This window comes from Chlamydotis macqueenii, chromosome 3 (assembly GCF_036417535.1).
Source record: "Chlamydotis macqueenii isolate bChlMac1 chromosome 3, bChlMac1.mat, whole genome shotgun sequence".
Classification (NCBI taxonomy): Eukaryota; Metazoa; Chordata; class Aves; order Otidiformes; family Otididae; genus Chlamydotis; species Chlamydotis macqueenii.
In genome coordinates, this window is record NC_141558.1 from 58520651 (window position 1) to 58538485 (window position 17835).

Consider the following 17835-nt stretch of genomic DNA (forward strand, 5'->3'; position numbering starts at 1 on the left):
GTTAATAGGGACTTTACAAACCATTGCACAACCTCCACAATTTTACACTATGTGAGAGATTGCAGAGACATATGTTGTCATCTGGTATATGACTGGATGATCTTTGCACTTTATCAATACAAGAAGTCCTCTTTGATACTAACTCCTCACCCAAAACAAATCTTGACTTCTATTTATTCATTCAGAGATGAGAAATCAGTCAGCTACTGATGCATAAAACTTTAAAAATGAATACATAACAACAAAACCAAAACAAGCCCTTTCCACTTGCTCTTGGAATTTTATTCCTGTTCACATTTCCAGCGCTTTCACTCTTAGCCTTGTCCTTATTTCTCTCAGGTACTGCAATCTCAGTGAAGACTAAGTTGTCTCTGCTTGGCACAAAGCAAAGTAAAAGATAGTGCTGAGCTGCAGTGATTGAAGACAAATAATAGAAGCAAGCATACTGTCTCAGTACGGCTACTAAATTCTGGTATGGGATGCAGCCTATTCTCACTTCTGTGCCTCATCTGATTGAGGCACTGAGGGAGGAAAGATTGCTTACTCTCTTCTTCCCAGTGTGTATATCTGCCTTGGGATCAAGCACACAGTCAGTAAGCCCTTACATTCATGCAATGAATTCCACTAAATTAAACTTAAACAAGCCTTACAAGACACAGTTCATGTGGACTCCGAAAAAATAGGTATCTCATCTATCGCTGCACCTGAAGCTCCAATCATAGCATATTAATTCACAAAATACTAGATATTCTTAAATTTTGGCTAGATTTTGAGTGAAAACTGATAATGAAATTATTAAAATAATTTTATTATTTCGTTTTCACACTTAAAGCCTAAGTTAATCAGGCACATGCATGCCCAAAATGAGAGCTGCAAAAGGACTTGCCATACTCTTTACACCAGTTGGAACGGCTTCCCATCAGCCCATCTTCATTTTCTGCCAGAGTAGACTGGTGATTTTTTCCAGCTGCTGTTTTCCTCAAAACAAGCTGCATCAAAAATTACCTCTTTAGGTCTCCCTATGATTTCTTGTAGGGAGTGCTTACTCTTCGTATCTATAAACGACAGGTTTCTTTCTTAGTTTATAACCATTTTCTGATCTGTACATCGGCCTAATGTTATCAAATTTTTTGCTACTTTTCCTGCAAGGCAGTGAACACAATTCCATGTCTCCATGTTTGCTAGCATTATACTACTCATTAGAAGGCTGCTTTGAGTTCCTATTTATTGTAACCACACTGGTTTATCAGTGAACAAGAACACTTCCTGGGCATTATCATTTCAGCTGCCCCAGAAAAGTTCTTTCTGTACAAACTTTTTTTTTTTTAAGTTAAGTCTAAATTATACTTACCCTGTGGCTTCTGTGTCCTTACTGAACTGCAGCCTGCATGGAAATACACCACCTCCCTCTGCTACACCTATGGAATCAGAGCCTTCAATATGCAATTTATAGTTTTTGCCCACAGAGTCTCTTCTAAATGGCATTTATTTGAGATGCTTTTCCAAGTGCTTTCAGTTTCAACCTGAGTAGTTCTCTGCCTTTTTGACCTTCTCAGCTGTTTGTCCTGTCTCTGGCCTTGTTTATAAAGATAGTGCGCAAGATAGGGTAAGAATTTACAATTCCTTGGCACTAAGTCTCTTTGTAAACACTCCTGCAGCACACTGAATTGCCTTGCTTTGAAGTAACTTAATCTTCTCTCAAAGCCACATGAAATATCAAATAATTTCTGCACACTGAGTGACCACAAAAGAGGCCATGGAGAAAACCAAATTAACTGTAAATTCACAGCCTAGCACACTTCTTTATGTAGACAAGCCATCTATTCCAGTTAATTCTTTGCAACTAGGTTGTAGTGATGATATACCAGCAGCCCCGAGAAAAGGTTTCATTTACTCTTCCTGCTTTCACTTTCACTGTCATGACTCTAGAGCTGGTGTCTAGTCAGTGAGAGAATCTTATTATAGCAACGTCCAAATGTGACACACAGCAAGAATTAAAGTGTTATCCAACTTGTACATGCATAAGCAGGCTCCCTGGAAACAGAATTCAGACTGATATTTTCATTTTCAAACCTGTATTTTCCTCCATCTGAGCAGTCAATGGAGCATCTTCCTTTCTAAGTAAGATCCAATTATAATGAGAGCTTAGATTGACAGGAAACATTATTATAACTGAATGAGCTGTCAAATCCATGATTAATGAGGTTTTTCATTTAGGCTCAACAATAGCAGCATCAGACCACTGGCATATTATTATTCAATAACTCATAACATTCATAAGAAGGTTTATTTTCCATTTTGGAGAGTAGAGGGATATTTCTCATGTTCATATGGGGCAGAAGTGGTTTCAATATTTCATGAAAGGATTTTAGCTCTGCGTTTTCTGAAGATGCAAACTAACAAAAAGAGTTATGCAAAATCTAAGCCTGCTGTTTAATGACTTAGCTTCTGTTTTCCTCCTAGCTTCCATATTTTGGCATCCACATTCTTATTGCTTGAACCATGAGAACAGTGACGGATTAACAGTAGTGTAGGAGCTCTGTAGCCTGGGTGTCCACATTGTCAGGTGTTGATGATATGGAGTATAAGTAGGAGGCAAACCGAGATCTTTACGGTCCATCTCTGTTCACCGAGGTGCAAAGCAGCAGATAAACAGACGATATTTCATGTTAACTACCGTATACATATGCATTTTAAAATCATTCTGTGTGGTTCAAGCACAGCAGATTTTTTTTCTACAGTAGATTGCTTTTCATTTTTATGTGAGAGATAATGAGGGCAGGACAGTTATGAATTAGGATATTCACAAAGGGAAAAGAACATATTTAGAAAGAAAAATCCTCCCCCTCAAAAAAGCCTTTTTATAACAAAAATGGAATTCACTCCATCCTACATAAATTCTGCTTTCCCATCCCATTTCACAATTTGATAGAAGATAACCAGGTATCCCATTTTTCTGTTTCACTAGTTCTCAATTTCTCCTTCCTAGCCTACCTCCTTAATCTGCTCTTCCATCCAAATGGTGGTGCTGGTCCATCACTGCAAGTAGTATAAATGATTTGGCTGTAAAAGCTGTGTGCTGGGATTGACTTAAAAAAAAATGGCCTTTTAGACCAGGATTCATTTATACATCATCAGTTACGTCCCACTACTTTTTATCCAAATATGATCTATCAATATAAAAATATTTATAACCCATACTGTAGTGATTTCTTTCCTCATTTTCTTCCCTTGCTGACACCTTGCATGCTTGCACAAACTAACCTTTAACATGCAACTTTTAGTTTAATGTTATCATCTGTCAAAGTCCCACAAACTGAGGAAATTTATGGAGGCATTCTGAGAAGCATCTGAGTTTCCATCCATAACCCTTCATGTCTTGAAACTAACTGCTACCTTCTGTAAGCCAACAGGTGAAGACTAAGCTTAAGATACTGGATATATCACAGCTGATGCAGAAGACAAGCAGAAAGGCCAATGCCTACTACAAGAATAAATTATGAAGCGGTTAACAAAAGACTAAGCTTACAAAGGTGTTAATGAACCTCAAGGCTGACACCTTGCAATGTTAAATAAGACAAGTTCACACCTCTCTTCTTTCTTGTTTCTTCCTCTTTCAAATATCCACACTTCAGAATCCAGGATGAGAGTCACTTGCTTTTTGCACCTCTGCTGTAAATTAACATTCAGTTGAAAACTTTTAAGCAAGGTTAAAATGTACTAGTGCCCAGGAATTTCATTGTTGTTGTTATTTTTATGTTGCTACTGTTGTTCCTATTGTGGTAGCCAGTGCACAAACTGCTGCATACATGCGAAAATGATGCCTGTCTCTATAAATAGCCAAGATGGGAAAATGAAGCATTGCGTCCCGTTTCATAGACGGAAGAGACAGCTACAGGAAGAAGTTGCAACCAAGTAAATGAGCATGGATTTACAGCTCATTAACTACTCCATGGCAACTGTCTGTGTGGTTATTACTCCAGAGTAAATGTGAGGTAGCTCTGACCCTTCCTGAGAGTGAGGCAATGTATCTTGCATTTACCTGAGATTTAAGCATCCATATAAAGTAACTAATGAGCTGTAAATCCACACTCTCACTTCACACACAGCAATTTCTTCATGTATCTTGAGGCAAGAATATTTATGTGATTTGTCTGGTGTCACTGAAGCAGCATGTACAGAAGTGGGAATGTAAACCAGACCTACTGAGCTCCTGCAAACCTCACTCCTTGCATGGCCAGAATTTTCTTGTAGAGCTTTTGTTCAATTGCTTGGCACATCTCCCATCAAATGAGAGCAATTCACAAGCAAACTCAGCCACTCTTTTTCTCATTAATACTGCAGAACATGCATATACCACTTATGCAAAACAGATGGATCGGTAAAAGTAGGTTCCAGATACAATTTCTTAATTTCACACATAAAATATTATTTACTTTTTCAAAGACTCTTAAATTTAAAATTTAAAATAAAGTGGTGCTTCGGGAATGGCTTGATCCTGTTTTATTAATCAGATTTCAACTCTAGCTAATCTAGAGTCCAATTTACTGCAGCATCTAAGCAATCTTCAGTCACCGGGTTGTCCATCAGGGTGGTGCATGGCATGCCACAAACTACTAAAGAGGGAGGAAAATCTGAACCACAGCATCACAACATACTGTCATTTAAAATACTTACCAGTAAAATTACTTCATGTCCTGAGGTAGAACAAGAACATAATGCTGTTAAATACCTTGACAAAGTTCAGTGTAAATCATACACCTCTGTCCATAAAGAAGGGAAAATAATTTTCAGTACAGATATTAAATACATTGGTCTTCCACCCTTAAAAGCTCCTTCATATAATAATTGATAAATCTCACTATTCATTTCATTATCACCATACTTCTTTCATGTCTATGGACTAACACATTCAAAAAGCAGAGAGGGAAAGGCCAGGACTCAAACTGTCCTTATGAGTTTTAATGGATTTGATGAGTCTCTCCATAGCACTCTCTGTTTGCTGATAATCACGCAATTTCTCACTGCAAGGACACTCTGGAAAATGGGAGTTGTGCCTATAGGTTCCTTGGGATTTGACCCTGCTGTCACACTGACAGTAACTTTCTCATTTTGTTTCATGGGGCAATAGATTTCGAAGCATAGCCCCAGCCTTCTGGGATGCTTTCAGTTCTGGCATGCTCAGCTCTGACAGTACTGCCAAAGTTTGAATGTCATGAAGGAAGGTATAACGTAAATGGGAAATGTCAGCACTTTCTTTTATGTTGATCACATACAACACTTTACTGACTCTGATGAGCATCCTCATTTTCTTTTTTTTTTTTTATTTTTAATAGAGCTTATGTCAACACTAGTTGATTACACAATGCCTGTAAAAATCCCTGGGCTCAGTTTCAACCTGTGCCAACTGGTGCTTTCCCAAACAGTTCCCAGGTGTGATCTGGGAGTTAGAGCACCCCAAGGCTCACTCCCAGTACAGTTTGCAAGTAGCTCCACAAATAAGCAGACCAGAAGGTTTCCTAGCAGAGAAATCAACCACCTCATGCCAGTTGACCTTCCAAGCCCAGAAAAGTCCCTGGAAGTGTTTAAGCAGGGATAGAGTCAGAGAGCCTGGAAGCTTCCAGGAGCTGGCTCTGCAGGAGCCTTGGGAGCTGCTGGGCAGGTCACTGCCAGTGCTGCAGGCAGGCATCGCAGGAGTTCAGGAACTGTGTTTCCTGCTGGAAATTCATTGTGTAGATTATCTCTGGCCAGTTTAAACTGGAAAACTCTTTGGTGACTTCCAAACAGACCAAAATACAGGCCATAATAGGTAGCACTTCAATAACCAGCTATCCACAAACTTAATTCTGCCTTGAGGAGAAGGACAAACAATAGAGTGCAGCCTGGGGAACAGCTTCATGGGAAGACAGGCTGCTTGGAACCCCAGCTGAAAAAACAAACTTCGGATCTCCCCCCACAAATTATATTTTTGGAGAGTTATTCTGCTGCAGTGCTTCCTAAAATTTTGGATTTATTTTTTTTACTTCTTTGTCCTGCTTCATAATTATACAAATTATGTGATTTTGTTATGTTATGTTAGGTGTTTTGTTATGTTATGCACTTTCTGCAAGAGAGAAGAAAATTTGACAGCCAATTCTCCCCGTACCGACATCAATGGCTTTTGGCTCAAACACCCTTTGCAGGATTTTCTATCTTCTTATCAAGGGTTGTGTATTTTCATGTGGTTCAATTTTTTATTTCTTCTGGGCATCCTTTTTATTTTGATATTTCTTTTCTCTTTGTTCTCCAAGTAATTCATTTTTAGCTCTAAATTAAGCAATTTGCTTTTAACCAGTTGGCATTTTGATCAGTCAGCATATCCAAATGTTCATCTGTACCTTCCTCAATTTCATGTACTATATCAGCGTTTCCTGTAGCAGTAATGTCTTTCTGCAATGAGACTCACACCTCAGATTGCCCTGCTAGTTTTTCAGCCAATTATCTACTGCCTGTCCTTCTGGCAGGCACATTGCTATCTTCCCCACTGTATTTTCGTTTTGAGAGTAACATCAATCCACAGTAAGTGCCTACTACAGACTTCATGCTTCTCTGTGGAAATTTTAAGTTTTTAGAATTGTTTAAAAGAGATCTTAATGCCAGCTTTCCATACTGAGAATATTAGGAAAACTCTAGCCATTTATTAGCTGAGTTTTTAGCGTTTCCTGCTCCTCTAACTCCTTCCTGTTGGTTCATACAGGGTCCATAGGGTTCCCGGCAGTCCTGGTCCCTCATCATCCAGATGAGAGTGCTTCTCCAGCAGGCATTGCTTGGTTTCTTTTGCAGAAAAACCCAGACATGAGACAAGCTGGCACACATGTGGGTTTCAGCCCAGTATGGTATCAGGATACATACAGGATTCCTAGAAAATGGTCATGGCCCGTGGGTATGGGCATAGCTGTAAGAATCTCTGCAACAGAGCATCCACACAGTCTTTCAGCTCGGACTGTCCAAACCACAAGAGAATTACATGGCTTGAACTTCTCAGCACCTACAGCCTATTCAGTTTTGCTCCTAAAAATCTCGCTGAAGACTGATGGTCTGCTGTGGTTTGGAACAGGTGCTGCTGGGGAAGGAGACAAAAACCCATGCCTACCTTGGGATATCCCTGCAACTCCTACCCGATAATGCCTGTGGCCTTGGCTTTAGCTCACTGCATTAGAGAAAAGCAAGTGGGGGAGTTGTGTTGGGAAGAAACAAGGAAGAGGAAAAGAGAAACCTGTCTGAAAGCAGTAGAGAGGTCTGGCGAACCAAGGTCCTATAAGTTGTCAGGGCTAAAGGGCACATCACAAGTGCAGTACTGGGGTGTCTGAGATGCATGGGTCTGGGTGAAAGCAGGCACATGTGGCACAGGATGGGTGTTAGGAGAAAACAGACTCTGTGGCACAGTGTGGTTGTAGTGCTCAGAGGAGTGAGAAGCTGCAGCGCAAGGAGTTGGGGGGATTTGGGGCCTGACTTTTGGGTGGGGATGGGATTTTGAGAGACTTCAAGAACTTGGCCACCATGGCAACGGGGAGTGCTCTTTAATTTGTAGAGGCTGTGCTTCCAGCCTTCCCATGCTATTTATTAGGAACTTGGAAATCTGTTGAAAAGTGACAGGGAGAAACAGTACATGGGATGTGGGGAAGGAGTAGGAGAGAGAGGGTGGAAGGCGAGACTCCAAGGAGAGGGAAATCTCCTCTTCAGTGGGAACAGAGGAAAAAAGAGAGGAAGAAGAAGCATGGCTGCAGCCTCAGCAGCCACAGTGCTACACCTGCCAGAGAGAAACACGCTTTCTCACATTTTCGTATGCACATTTTTGCATCTGTTAATGAGCCACGCTTTCTTTCCTCATTTCCAGTGCCAAAAGATTATTAATTCCTGAAGTCTATTCTTCCCTGTTCCTTCCTGGCTGTCCTGCATGCATTTTCTAATACGTATTTATTTAGGAAGGTTAGTTTCTTGCTACACAGCAGAAATATTTGTGTGAAATCTACTCTATAAAGGCCCTTAAACCACGAAAAATGCTCTGGAAGCAGAAAAGAAATAGTTAGGAGGAAGGAAAGGAGGCGCTGCAGGAAAACTCATTTGCTGAAAAATGCAGCTTATGTCTTATCAATTTAATTCCAGATAAGTCTTCATTTTGCTGTGAAGACAGATGCGATAAATATGTTAATGGCAGATTTCAATAGTTCAGTTTGTAGAACTGCAAAGCCAGATGGAAGTGATAATTTTTCTTTCATTTTAATTTTGAAATAAAAAGCAAGAAAGCAAGAAAGTTCCTGATATCGTAACACTGTAATGACTTTTTGAAGGATAATGGACCTTAGCACAGAATGATGATTAACCATCATGCCCTGATACTTACTATTTTATTAAATTCCAGTTTCCCCAGCTGGAATTCTCTCAGCTTTCTTGCCAGAGCTGAGCAGATTACTGCCTGTGACTGACTATTCCAGTTCCGTATTCATAAAGATACTTAGCAGCAATCCTAAATTGAAGCTGGTGAGTGTTTTACAGATACTACTGTTGCTCAGGCTAGATACATGCCTAAACAGACCACTGAAAATAGCCTTGGATGGAGTTAACCTCTCTTACTGTTCATCGGGAGCCAAGTACTGTCTTTCTAAATTTCCTTAAGCAGTACTCTTAGTGTTCTGAGGGTATTTAGGAGCATCAGGATTAAATTGTAGCTTTCCATGCCATGATTATGGTTCCTCCAGGATTAACATGCACCTAGCAATATTCGGCGTGGGCTCTTCTTTGATTGTTTCCATTTAAAACAAAGCCATTGAAGGACATATATTAACACCTTCTTAAATCTGTAGGATATTTACTGCTGGAACTGTGTTGGCGATAGTTTATTTCGATCTGTTGGTCACATAGTACTGTGTCAGTCTCTCAGCTGAATGGGTCATTCTGATAGGCAAAAAGAGAACTAGAAAGCTTTTGCTGCTTGAATCCTCTTGGGAGGAAACTGTAGGTAGAGGGTAAAATGTCTAAGGAAATTTTAGGAAACAATTTTCAAGCCTTTTCTGTTCAGTGTTCCACCTGAAATATTACTCTGGAATTACTAAGTGAAAATTGGGATTGTTATATTCATCATGGTGTTTCTAACTGTGAAAAGAACAAGCACATCCGGCTTGTTCTTTTAAAATGAATTTTATTTTCAAGAAAGTGAGGTCCTGGCTGGTACCTCCCATGGGACCTTCTCTCCAGGAACAATTTGGCAAGACAGCGAGGTGCTCCATTCTCAAATTGGTACCATTAACTTCTAGGGTTTTATTAGGTCATTCTCATTTTCTAGCTAAGCTCACAAATCAGAAACTGAATGGCTTAAACTATTTAATTCAACATGGCAATTAGAGCTCCCTGAGGACTTTATTCCAATGATTCCAGTGAGGAAAATGTGGATTGCTTGTGAAGGACTGCTTGTATCCCAAGTTTTACCATTAGACAAAGGGTACAATTGTTGTTTGACCAGCTGTCCTCAGCTGGGGGTGCAAAGCCGGTAGAGTTTGTGGGTAGAGGTGATATTGCTTATTAGATACCTGATATCTGAAATATCAGATTAATTTCATCATTCACTACATGCTATTTTGTTTCATTTGTTTACTTTGCATGTATTTTCTTGGGTTTGTTTTTTTTTTTTCTTTATTCAATTAATGACTAATACAAAATTGCAAACATATGTGGTCTGGATGTTTCTTATCCAAACAAGATGATCAGATGAGAGGGAAAGGGAAAGTCTACACTGCACTGTGGAGGGGAGAGGAGAGATCCCCAGGCTCTGGAAGTGAAAGCTGTGTCAGCAGGAGCCAAGCCAACTTAATTAGCCCTGTGAAGAGACTGAGCAAAGCGCTTGGTTAATGCAGTACATTAAGTCTGAGAATTAATCTGATGTCTCTGGACTATGCTGAATGGTGCAAACATACGTGTCTCTGCAGCGTCACACCTTGCATACAAGCGGAGGCAGTTCTTGTACCAATCTGCAGTTCCAATCCGTGCTGGCTGCTAATCTTGTACGATTTAGTGATTAACAGGACCAAAAGCGTACAGTGAAACATACACTGCCCAGTCCCGCTCCTGGCCCTGGTGTTCCCTTACCAAGGTCAGGGAACAGCAGGCAGAGACAGCTGGAGCCTCTCTGCCCTCACAGCCTTGCTGTGAGCTGAGGTAATCAAAGCACAAGCCGTAGCTAGAGGTGACCCACCCTTGCAGAGCATCCTCGGATATTGGCATAAAACAGCCGAATCTTAGTCCTCTGTGGACTCATGCAGCAGCAGCATTTAATCCTGGAGCACCAAGCCAAGCAGAGCTTCCCAACTGGTGGGCAAGGAAGCCATCCACCACCCTCCAGCAAGGAGCCAGAGCTCCCCAAGCACCAGGCAGAGAGCTGCCTGCAGGAGGAGCATGGCAATTCATGCAGCACTAAAGCTGATTCCAGGCTGCCACCTTGTCACGCGAAGTTCGGCTCATTAGGACATTCATCTGTTATTTATGCAAATAAGTCTATGCATAGTCACAAAATATGCAAAGAGGGCCATTTATCAGTTTGGCACAATCTCCAGCTTCCTGAACCTTCAGACATCCCTGATACATGTAGAAGAAAATTCAGTCTCCCCTGTCACCGTGGCTGGCAGAGCCTGTCCGCTACCATCCACCGCCTCTCAGAGGATTCGTGATGCTTGGGACAGAAGAGATAATGCATTCTGTGCGACTTTAAACCTATTATGTTACAGGTCAGGATGTTTAATCTTATGAGTAAGGGCTCTCCACTTGTTTCACCTCTCCAGGGAAGGAGATTTACGAAGCTGCATAGCTCTAAGCATTCTGACTGCGGTTTATTACTGATTTATAACAAGCATGTGACCAAAAAAAATGTCCTCTGGAACAATCTGCTCAAATGTGTTTCTTTGGACAGCTGCAGTCTAAGGTCACTCTCACTCATGAATGTGCAAAGGCACCTCAGCTCTTTCCTCTCCTGAGGTTATTGCTCTCTCCTCACTTCAGGAAAATACTACCTTCTGCACAAGCCTATTCTAGAGTCAGCATCTACCCGCTGCTCTCCACACAGCCATCAGTAACTGTGGGGCATCTGAGTCCTCCTGACAAGAGGATGGGTCTACCAGAAACACACCTTTTGGGAATTCTGCCCCAGTTCTGTACCCCAGGCCAGTACCAGGCTTATGGCTTGCCCCCCTCCAGAGACGAGTTTCTCTTGTATCCTCCCTAGCCTAACAGCATGGCTTGTTTAAGCTGCGACGAGGTTCACTGTACAAACTAGCAGAAAAGAAGTTTCCTTAGTACAAGTACAAACAGAAGAAAATTACACCACTTTTTGCTGTATTACCCTTATCTGAGGGACCTGCCTTACCCATTCTCCTATGGTCCCTTGTAACCATCTCCCAGGACCTGTGGACCTACCTGTGATTTTGGAACTGGCATTGAGAGGAGGAATATTTCCAGAGGTACTCACAAAGGCTCTCTTTCCAGAGTGCCTACAGCTGGACCTTCCTTTGATAGCAACACAAAAAAGCCCTTTCCTTTAACCCCCCAAAATATCATTCCACAAGTTATTTTGCATTTAAAGTGCAGCACAATCACAATGCAGAAGCCTGAATGTATTTCCAATGTTTTTCCTTCTTCCTCTGTAGGGAAATTGTATTTTCACATGAGAGAAACTGTGAACAAAGTTAAGCACCTCCAGGACAGTCTCTCTCATCAAAGTCCATCAAGGTGCTTTTCTTTGATTCTTTCAATATGTGCAAGAAAATTGTGGTCAGTTGACCCCAGCCAGCAGCTAAGCATCCACCTCAGTGCTCGCTCACTCCCCTCTGACATCAGGATTATGATCTTGTCAGGAGACAGAATAGTAAGAGCAAAGGCAAGAAAACTCATGGGCTGAGATTAAGACAATTTCATAAGTGAAGGAAAGAGGACAAAAAACTACCCTGGTGATGCAAAGGCAGTCACTCACCACCTCCCACAAGCAGACTGATATCCAGCTAGTCTCCAAGCTATAGCTACCTTCCCAGACCAACCACTCCCCTGTTTTTATTGCTGAGCATAGCACTATATGTCATGAAGTATCCTTTTGGTCAGTTGGGGTCAGCTGTTCCAGCTGTGTCCCCTCCCAACCTCTTGCCCACTTGCAAGTCTACTTGCTTGGGTTGGCAGCCTGGGAAAAAGAGAAGGCCTTGGTACTGTGGATGTACTGCTCCGCAACACTGGTGTCTTATCAACACCGTTTTAGTCACAAATCCAAAACACAGTATCTTACAGGCTGCTGTGAAGAAAATGAACTCCATCTCAGCCAGAGCCAACACAAAAATTAATGAACAAATGCAATGCCTTAGGTTAACCATGAAGAAAATTGTCCTAGAAGGGGCACTTCTTTCTTAACATCAAGTGCTATTCTAAAACAGCTACCCTTTTTATTCCAAATCTATTTCCCACTTGGGAAAGTGCAAAACCAAGCAGTCAAAAATACCTATACAACCTGGCTTTCTGTGAATTTAATTCTTCCTTTTCCAGATGAGCAAAATTATCTTTACATTATGAAAACATATCCTTCCCCTTAATAAAGATTTAAATACAGTCACTTCAAGTCTCTCCCTCCACTTTTGCATTGGTGCAGTAAAGGATTATCCATGCAAAATTATATGGCCAAGCTTTCTGCTGTGAGTCAGCATGGTTCCGTTGTTTTTCATGGATCAATTAACACACACTGGAGATTTTAGCCATTGTTGTCTATAATGGCTAATTTGCCTATTACAGGGAACTGAGAACCATCTGTGTGTTGCCCTAAGGATACACCAGTGAAACAGAGACTGTAAACCAACAGAACATGACCTGTGATTGTAAGAGAGTCAAAGACAAGGTGTGATACCTTACCTTTGGAGCTTGTGGTACATGAGACGCACCTTGCTTAGGTACTGCAAAAACAGGTTTTGGTGCAAGTGTTGTTGGCTTTTTGGGAGGCCTGGGTGGTGGATGAAGGGTTTGGTTTTCGTATCTTCGCACCATGTAGTATTGCTCTTCACTGATCTCTTCCAATGTTGTCTTAGTCGCAGGAGGTACAACTGTCTGGGCATCTTTGCTGAGCAAATGGACTGACATGTTTAAGCGATACACAGGAATCTCCCAGCTCTCCACTGGACTGCTGGTGCTACTGATCAGCAAATAAGAGTCTGTGATTTCTTCTTCAAACTGCAGACCAGGCATGGCAGCCAAGACATCTTCCTCAACAGAAAGGTCCCTCACAGACACTTTGACATTAAAAGGCAAACGAAATTCTTTGCAAATCTCAGAAAGCTGGTACTGTTTCTTATCATGAATTACTTCCACAAAGCCACCTTCCATGTACATAGGGAGGAACACTTTCTTATATGTATTACTTAATATTTGTTCACAAGCTAAAACGTCTATGACTTTCTTTCTTCCCTCATACAGAACTTCACTAGTCTGGCATTGCTGAACTAGAAACTGGTCTCCAACTGAAACAGAAAAGAGCTCTTTATGAGGGGCATCAAAGGCTTTAGTTGCTACAACGTGAAGCTGTTCCTTTTCACTTTTTGCTATCTCTAAGTCATAGGCAGTTGGAAACTCCCGAGGTCTTCTCTTGAACTTTCCTTTGTAGCTCATAGGGATTAAAAAGTGTCTTTTGGGGGAATCACTTCTGATCTCAGAGGCTAGAACTCTTGTTGCCTGGTACTTTTTGTAGATGACAATCTCTTTCCCTGTATAAAGTAAGTTATAAGGTTTTTGGCTTCCTGAAGGCCCTTCCATTATCTCAGCAACCATAGGAAATTCCTTGCTTGTTCTCTCAAATACGTCTTCCAAAGACAGTGGCTGAAGGAAAGAGCTAATATCGTAACAGTCTGTTATATCCTTGACCTCGACATCTAGATCTGAGAGGATATGAACTATGTCCTTTCGAACTGCAAAGAAAAAGAAAAGTGTTGATTTTTTGTTTTCAGACTGACACTGGAATAAAATATACACGTGAATAAGGTGTGCAAGGGAACAAAAATTTATGGCAAAGGAAAGGGACAAAAAATCTAGTTCACTATCTTTCTCACAGCACCTCCAAATTTAATCAGGTGTTTCTCTTCTCAAATTCTTTTTCTTGAGTATAAGGTGTATTTCTATTATTTTATTTCATAGTAACTTATAGTTTCTTCAAATAAATGGGTGAGGGAATATTTTAAATTAATAAATAGCATTTGAACGTATCAACACATGTTGTTGCTGTGGCTAGCCTGGGAGAAATAAGGGAGGTTGGACTAGGTGATCTTAAGGTCCCTTTCCAACCCAAACCATTCTATGATTCTATGATTTTGATATTTGTAGAAAAAAAAAACCAAACATCTACAGGTATTATAGAATAATATTTTTAAAAGGTAAAACCTTTGTATAATGGAGTCTAAGCTTATTGTTAATGAATGAAGAAATTTTTACTATAATGGTCCTCTGTGGAACTCTTGCATTTTTTTCTGTGGCATCTGGCTTTATTCACTATCAGAACCAAGCCATTGTGTTTAACAGTCTGACACAGGCCAACAACTCTTATCACAACTGAACTTGCAAAATTTTGGATGCAAAACTTCCAAGCACAAAGCTGACTATGCAATTAAGGCTTGTTTAAGAATTTGACTCCAGATCAGTGACACCACAGATCACTGACCAGGGCAGTAAAACTTAACAAGCAAATAATATTTAATTACTTTCTTCACTAAGACTTATTCTGCATAGGCCTGCACACAAGGATAGTATATCCTGGATTCACACTTCCTTGTAGCAGAATATATAAATATTTTATACTTAAAAGTCTGTATCAGATGTATTTTATATGACAGTGTTTTATGATGGTGATTCAGGATCTATTTATTCCAACTCTGCTGTTGTCACATTAACATCTTCAGATGACAAACATCCTAAGCACCACAAGGGAAAGTCAATTGAAAAGGAATGACTAGTGAAAATTAAAGTTTTCTATGAGCATCTAGGGGAGTTCCATATATGAAATTTGTTCATTATTAAGAATGAGAAGTATAGAGAATTCCTGCACACAGCCCGTGAAAATGTAATCTGCTATCCCTCTTATCAGGAATCTTTTTTATTGAATTGTCCATAGTATTTCTTATACTTTATCTTGTGTCTATTTATAGTTCTTCTAAAAATGATGAAAATCCATTTTTCATGGTCCACAAGAAAGTAGTTAATCATGTACCATGAAGCCTACTTTTCAAGTTCGTATTAAACAATTATTTAGGAAATATTTAATGCTTCTTAAACATTGAGCACAATATGAAACATAAATGGGCATGAAATAAAATCAACAAATACAACTCTCACTGCAATATCTGATTGAAAGACAAGTTAATACCAAACCTTTCTGAATCTTCTGAAAGCTTTTTAGAGACATTAAATTCTTATTGATTCTGCATATATAGGTAAGTGGATATAGGATACATGTAGGTGAATCCAGCTTCAGGAGACAGGCTGGATTCCTGAATCTAGCTGGAGTTGTAGAAAAAGAAGTATTTTATCTCATGAAGATACACTACACTTTCCAAACTCACACATTAAGTCACATAGCAAACACAGTTGAATATCTCATGATAATAATTTAACAACTATAGTACATGGTGCTAACAGCCTGCCCACATTTATTTCTTTCTCTTTTATCCATTTGCTTACATCATTCGTCAGACAAATCTCAATTGTGAAAAGATCTCCTGCTTAATATCGTCATGAATAACATAGTTCTGTTAGGATTTCATTTCTATAGAGCTCACTGGTTTGCTTCTAATGAACACAACAGGTGGCAAAATCTTCCCCAAAGTTAAGCTCCTATCCTGCAAGCTTTAACAGGATGGGTGCATTAACAAGTAGAATTGCAGCAAGTTTCCATCTACTGCCTGGGCTGTCCTCAAGCAAGATCAAACACTTCAGCTTGAGCTGGTTTTTTGCTTAGGTCACTATCTCAGTTCAGGGAGGGTACGCTACACATCCACACATGGGTCATTCCTGCAGCTTGGCTATTCCAGTCACCGTAACTCAGGAGCATTTCACTGTATGTGTATACCCTTGCACAGTTAATTTTATTCCCCTGACTAATTCCACTAACAGGTTTAAAATAAGGCATAGATATAGATATATTGGTAAGAACAGAACCAAGCAATTTCACTGTTTTGATGGAACAACTATAATAGTGATAATGTGCCATGGACAATTTTTTTTTTAAATAAAAACTCATAACCCAAATTACAGCTTTTAAGTATATTAATTTTCTAATATCTTCCTGTTTTCTCAAATCTAGAGGTTTCAGAAATTGTCTGTGAACCTTTTCTGTTTATATTCTATCGATGTTTGTTTCTGCAGTACGTTAGAGTAAAATAATATAGTTTTGCTTTCTGAAGCGTCCTCATTCTGAAAAATAAACAGCAGTTGAGTGTGTCACAACATGTATGTCTGTATTCTTTTTCTACCTCCTAGCCATAGCCATAAATAATCAAGTGGCTTTTCCATGGCCAAATTCTGAGACATAAAGAAACAGAATTTGAGAACTGAACAGAATTCCTAAGCTCCACTTTTTCACTATACAATATATTATCTTTGCAACAATTATTTAATTGTAGTGATCAATAAAATGGCAACAGAAAGAAATACGAGGTAACTATCTAAATTAGTGGCTGATAATGGAATAAAAAGCAATGTGGCATCAGTGGCAAATATGGGTCAGGAATTCTTGACCAAACTGAATCCTTCCTGCCTATTTTAAACAAATTTCATGCATTTAAGGGTACTTTGCTATACTGAGACTAACAGAACATTGGCTTTGATTCCTACTTACATTTCATTACTGCCTGCACTTCATAGACAGGCGTGAGAATCAGGCAGCCGTCAAAATTCTCAGGAAGTGGATTAGAGGAGTCCCATGTGTGTAGAGCACTGGAAAGTTTGACAATCCGGTTTCTGCACTTAGGGATTTTCCATTCTGCAATCTCTTTCAGGGTGTATATCTGATCATCTTCACACTCATAGAATTTTCCTTCTTGTGAAAGGGGCAAATTAAAGGAATGAGACTGGTTGTTTCTGACCACGCCACAGTTGACAGCCATTGTTCCATTGACCTCTTCCACTGAATTGATGGTGATCTGCTCACCATGTTTTATAGTGAGGTTTGACAATTTTATATCCTCAGGGCTGTAGAAACATGGATGGCCAAATCTTGTTGGTCCAATAGAGACTTTTCTTGTAATTTCTTCAATACTGACATATGGAGTTTTATCTGCCACAACCTTATAGAGACCTAAGAACAGAAAACTTGCATTATGAAAAGGGAAATATATAAAGGAAACCATGCCAAATTTTAGACTGTGAATACAATAAAAAAGGGGAGCAAAGCACATGAAACAATTCATAGCTGATAGTTTGGTTACTAGAACTGTGACTCTATAAAGATAGCATCAGCTACATGATACAAATCATAGGCAGCTGGAACTAACCCTTTCTACTCTGCAGCTAATTTCTAACATCCAACATTTTTATGTCCACGCTAAAAAAAGAAAAAAGTTATTTTGTTTGCTACAGAAAAAAATAAAAATTATCTTAAATTCTTGTCTGTCTTCTCAGGAAACCAACCTTTTGTAAAAAAAATGTAGACATAATATGAGGAAAAGGAGCACTAATGTGATCAGTGAAATGCAGGATAAAGTTTCTGGCTGAGCATTGTACTATATGTTCTTCCACAGACTGGTGATTCCTAGACCAAGTAGGCTTAAAGACACATCACAAATGAAAAAGTAGCAC

The 17835-nt window shown here is 39.8% G+C and overlaps 1 protein-coding gene across 1 annotated transcript in view; it reads right to left on the minus strand.

Annotated features, from left to right (window-relative positions):
- The window catches only part of THEMIS (thymocyte selection associated), a 79032-nt gene that overhangs the window by 37876 nt on the left and 23321 nt on the right, over positions 1-17835 (minus strand). Inside the window, exons 3-4 of the mRNA XM_010122138.2 lie at positions 16877-17335; positions 12913-13958 (exon numbers count right to left, since the gene is read on the minus strand). Coding sequence (XP_010120440.2) covers positions 12913-13958; positions 16877-17335 — 1505 coding nt within the window. The remainder of the gene's footprint in view (positions 1-12912; positions 13959-16876; positions 17336-17835) is intronic.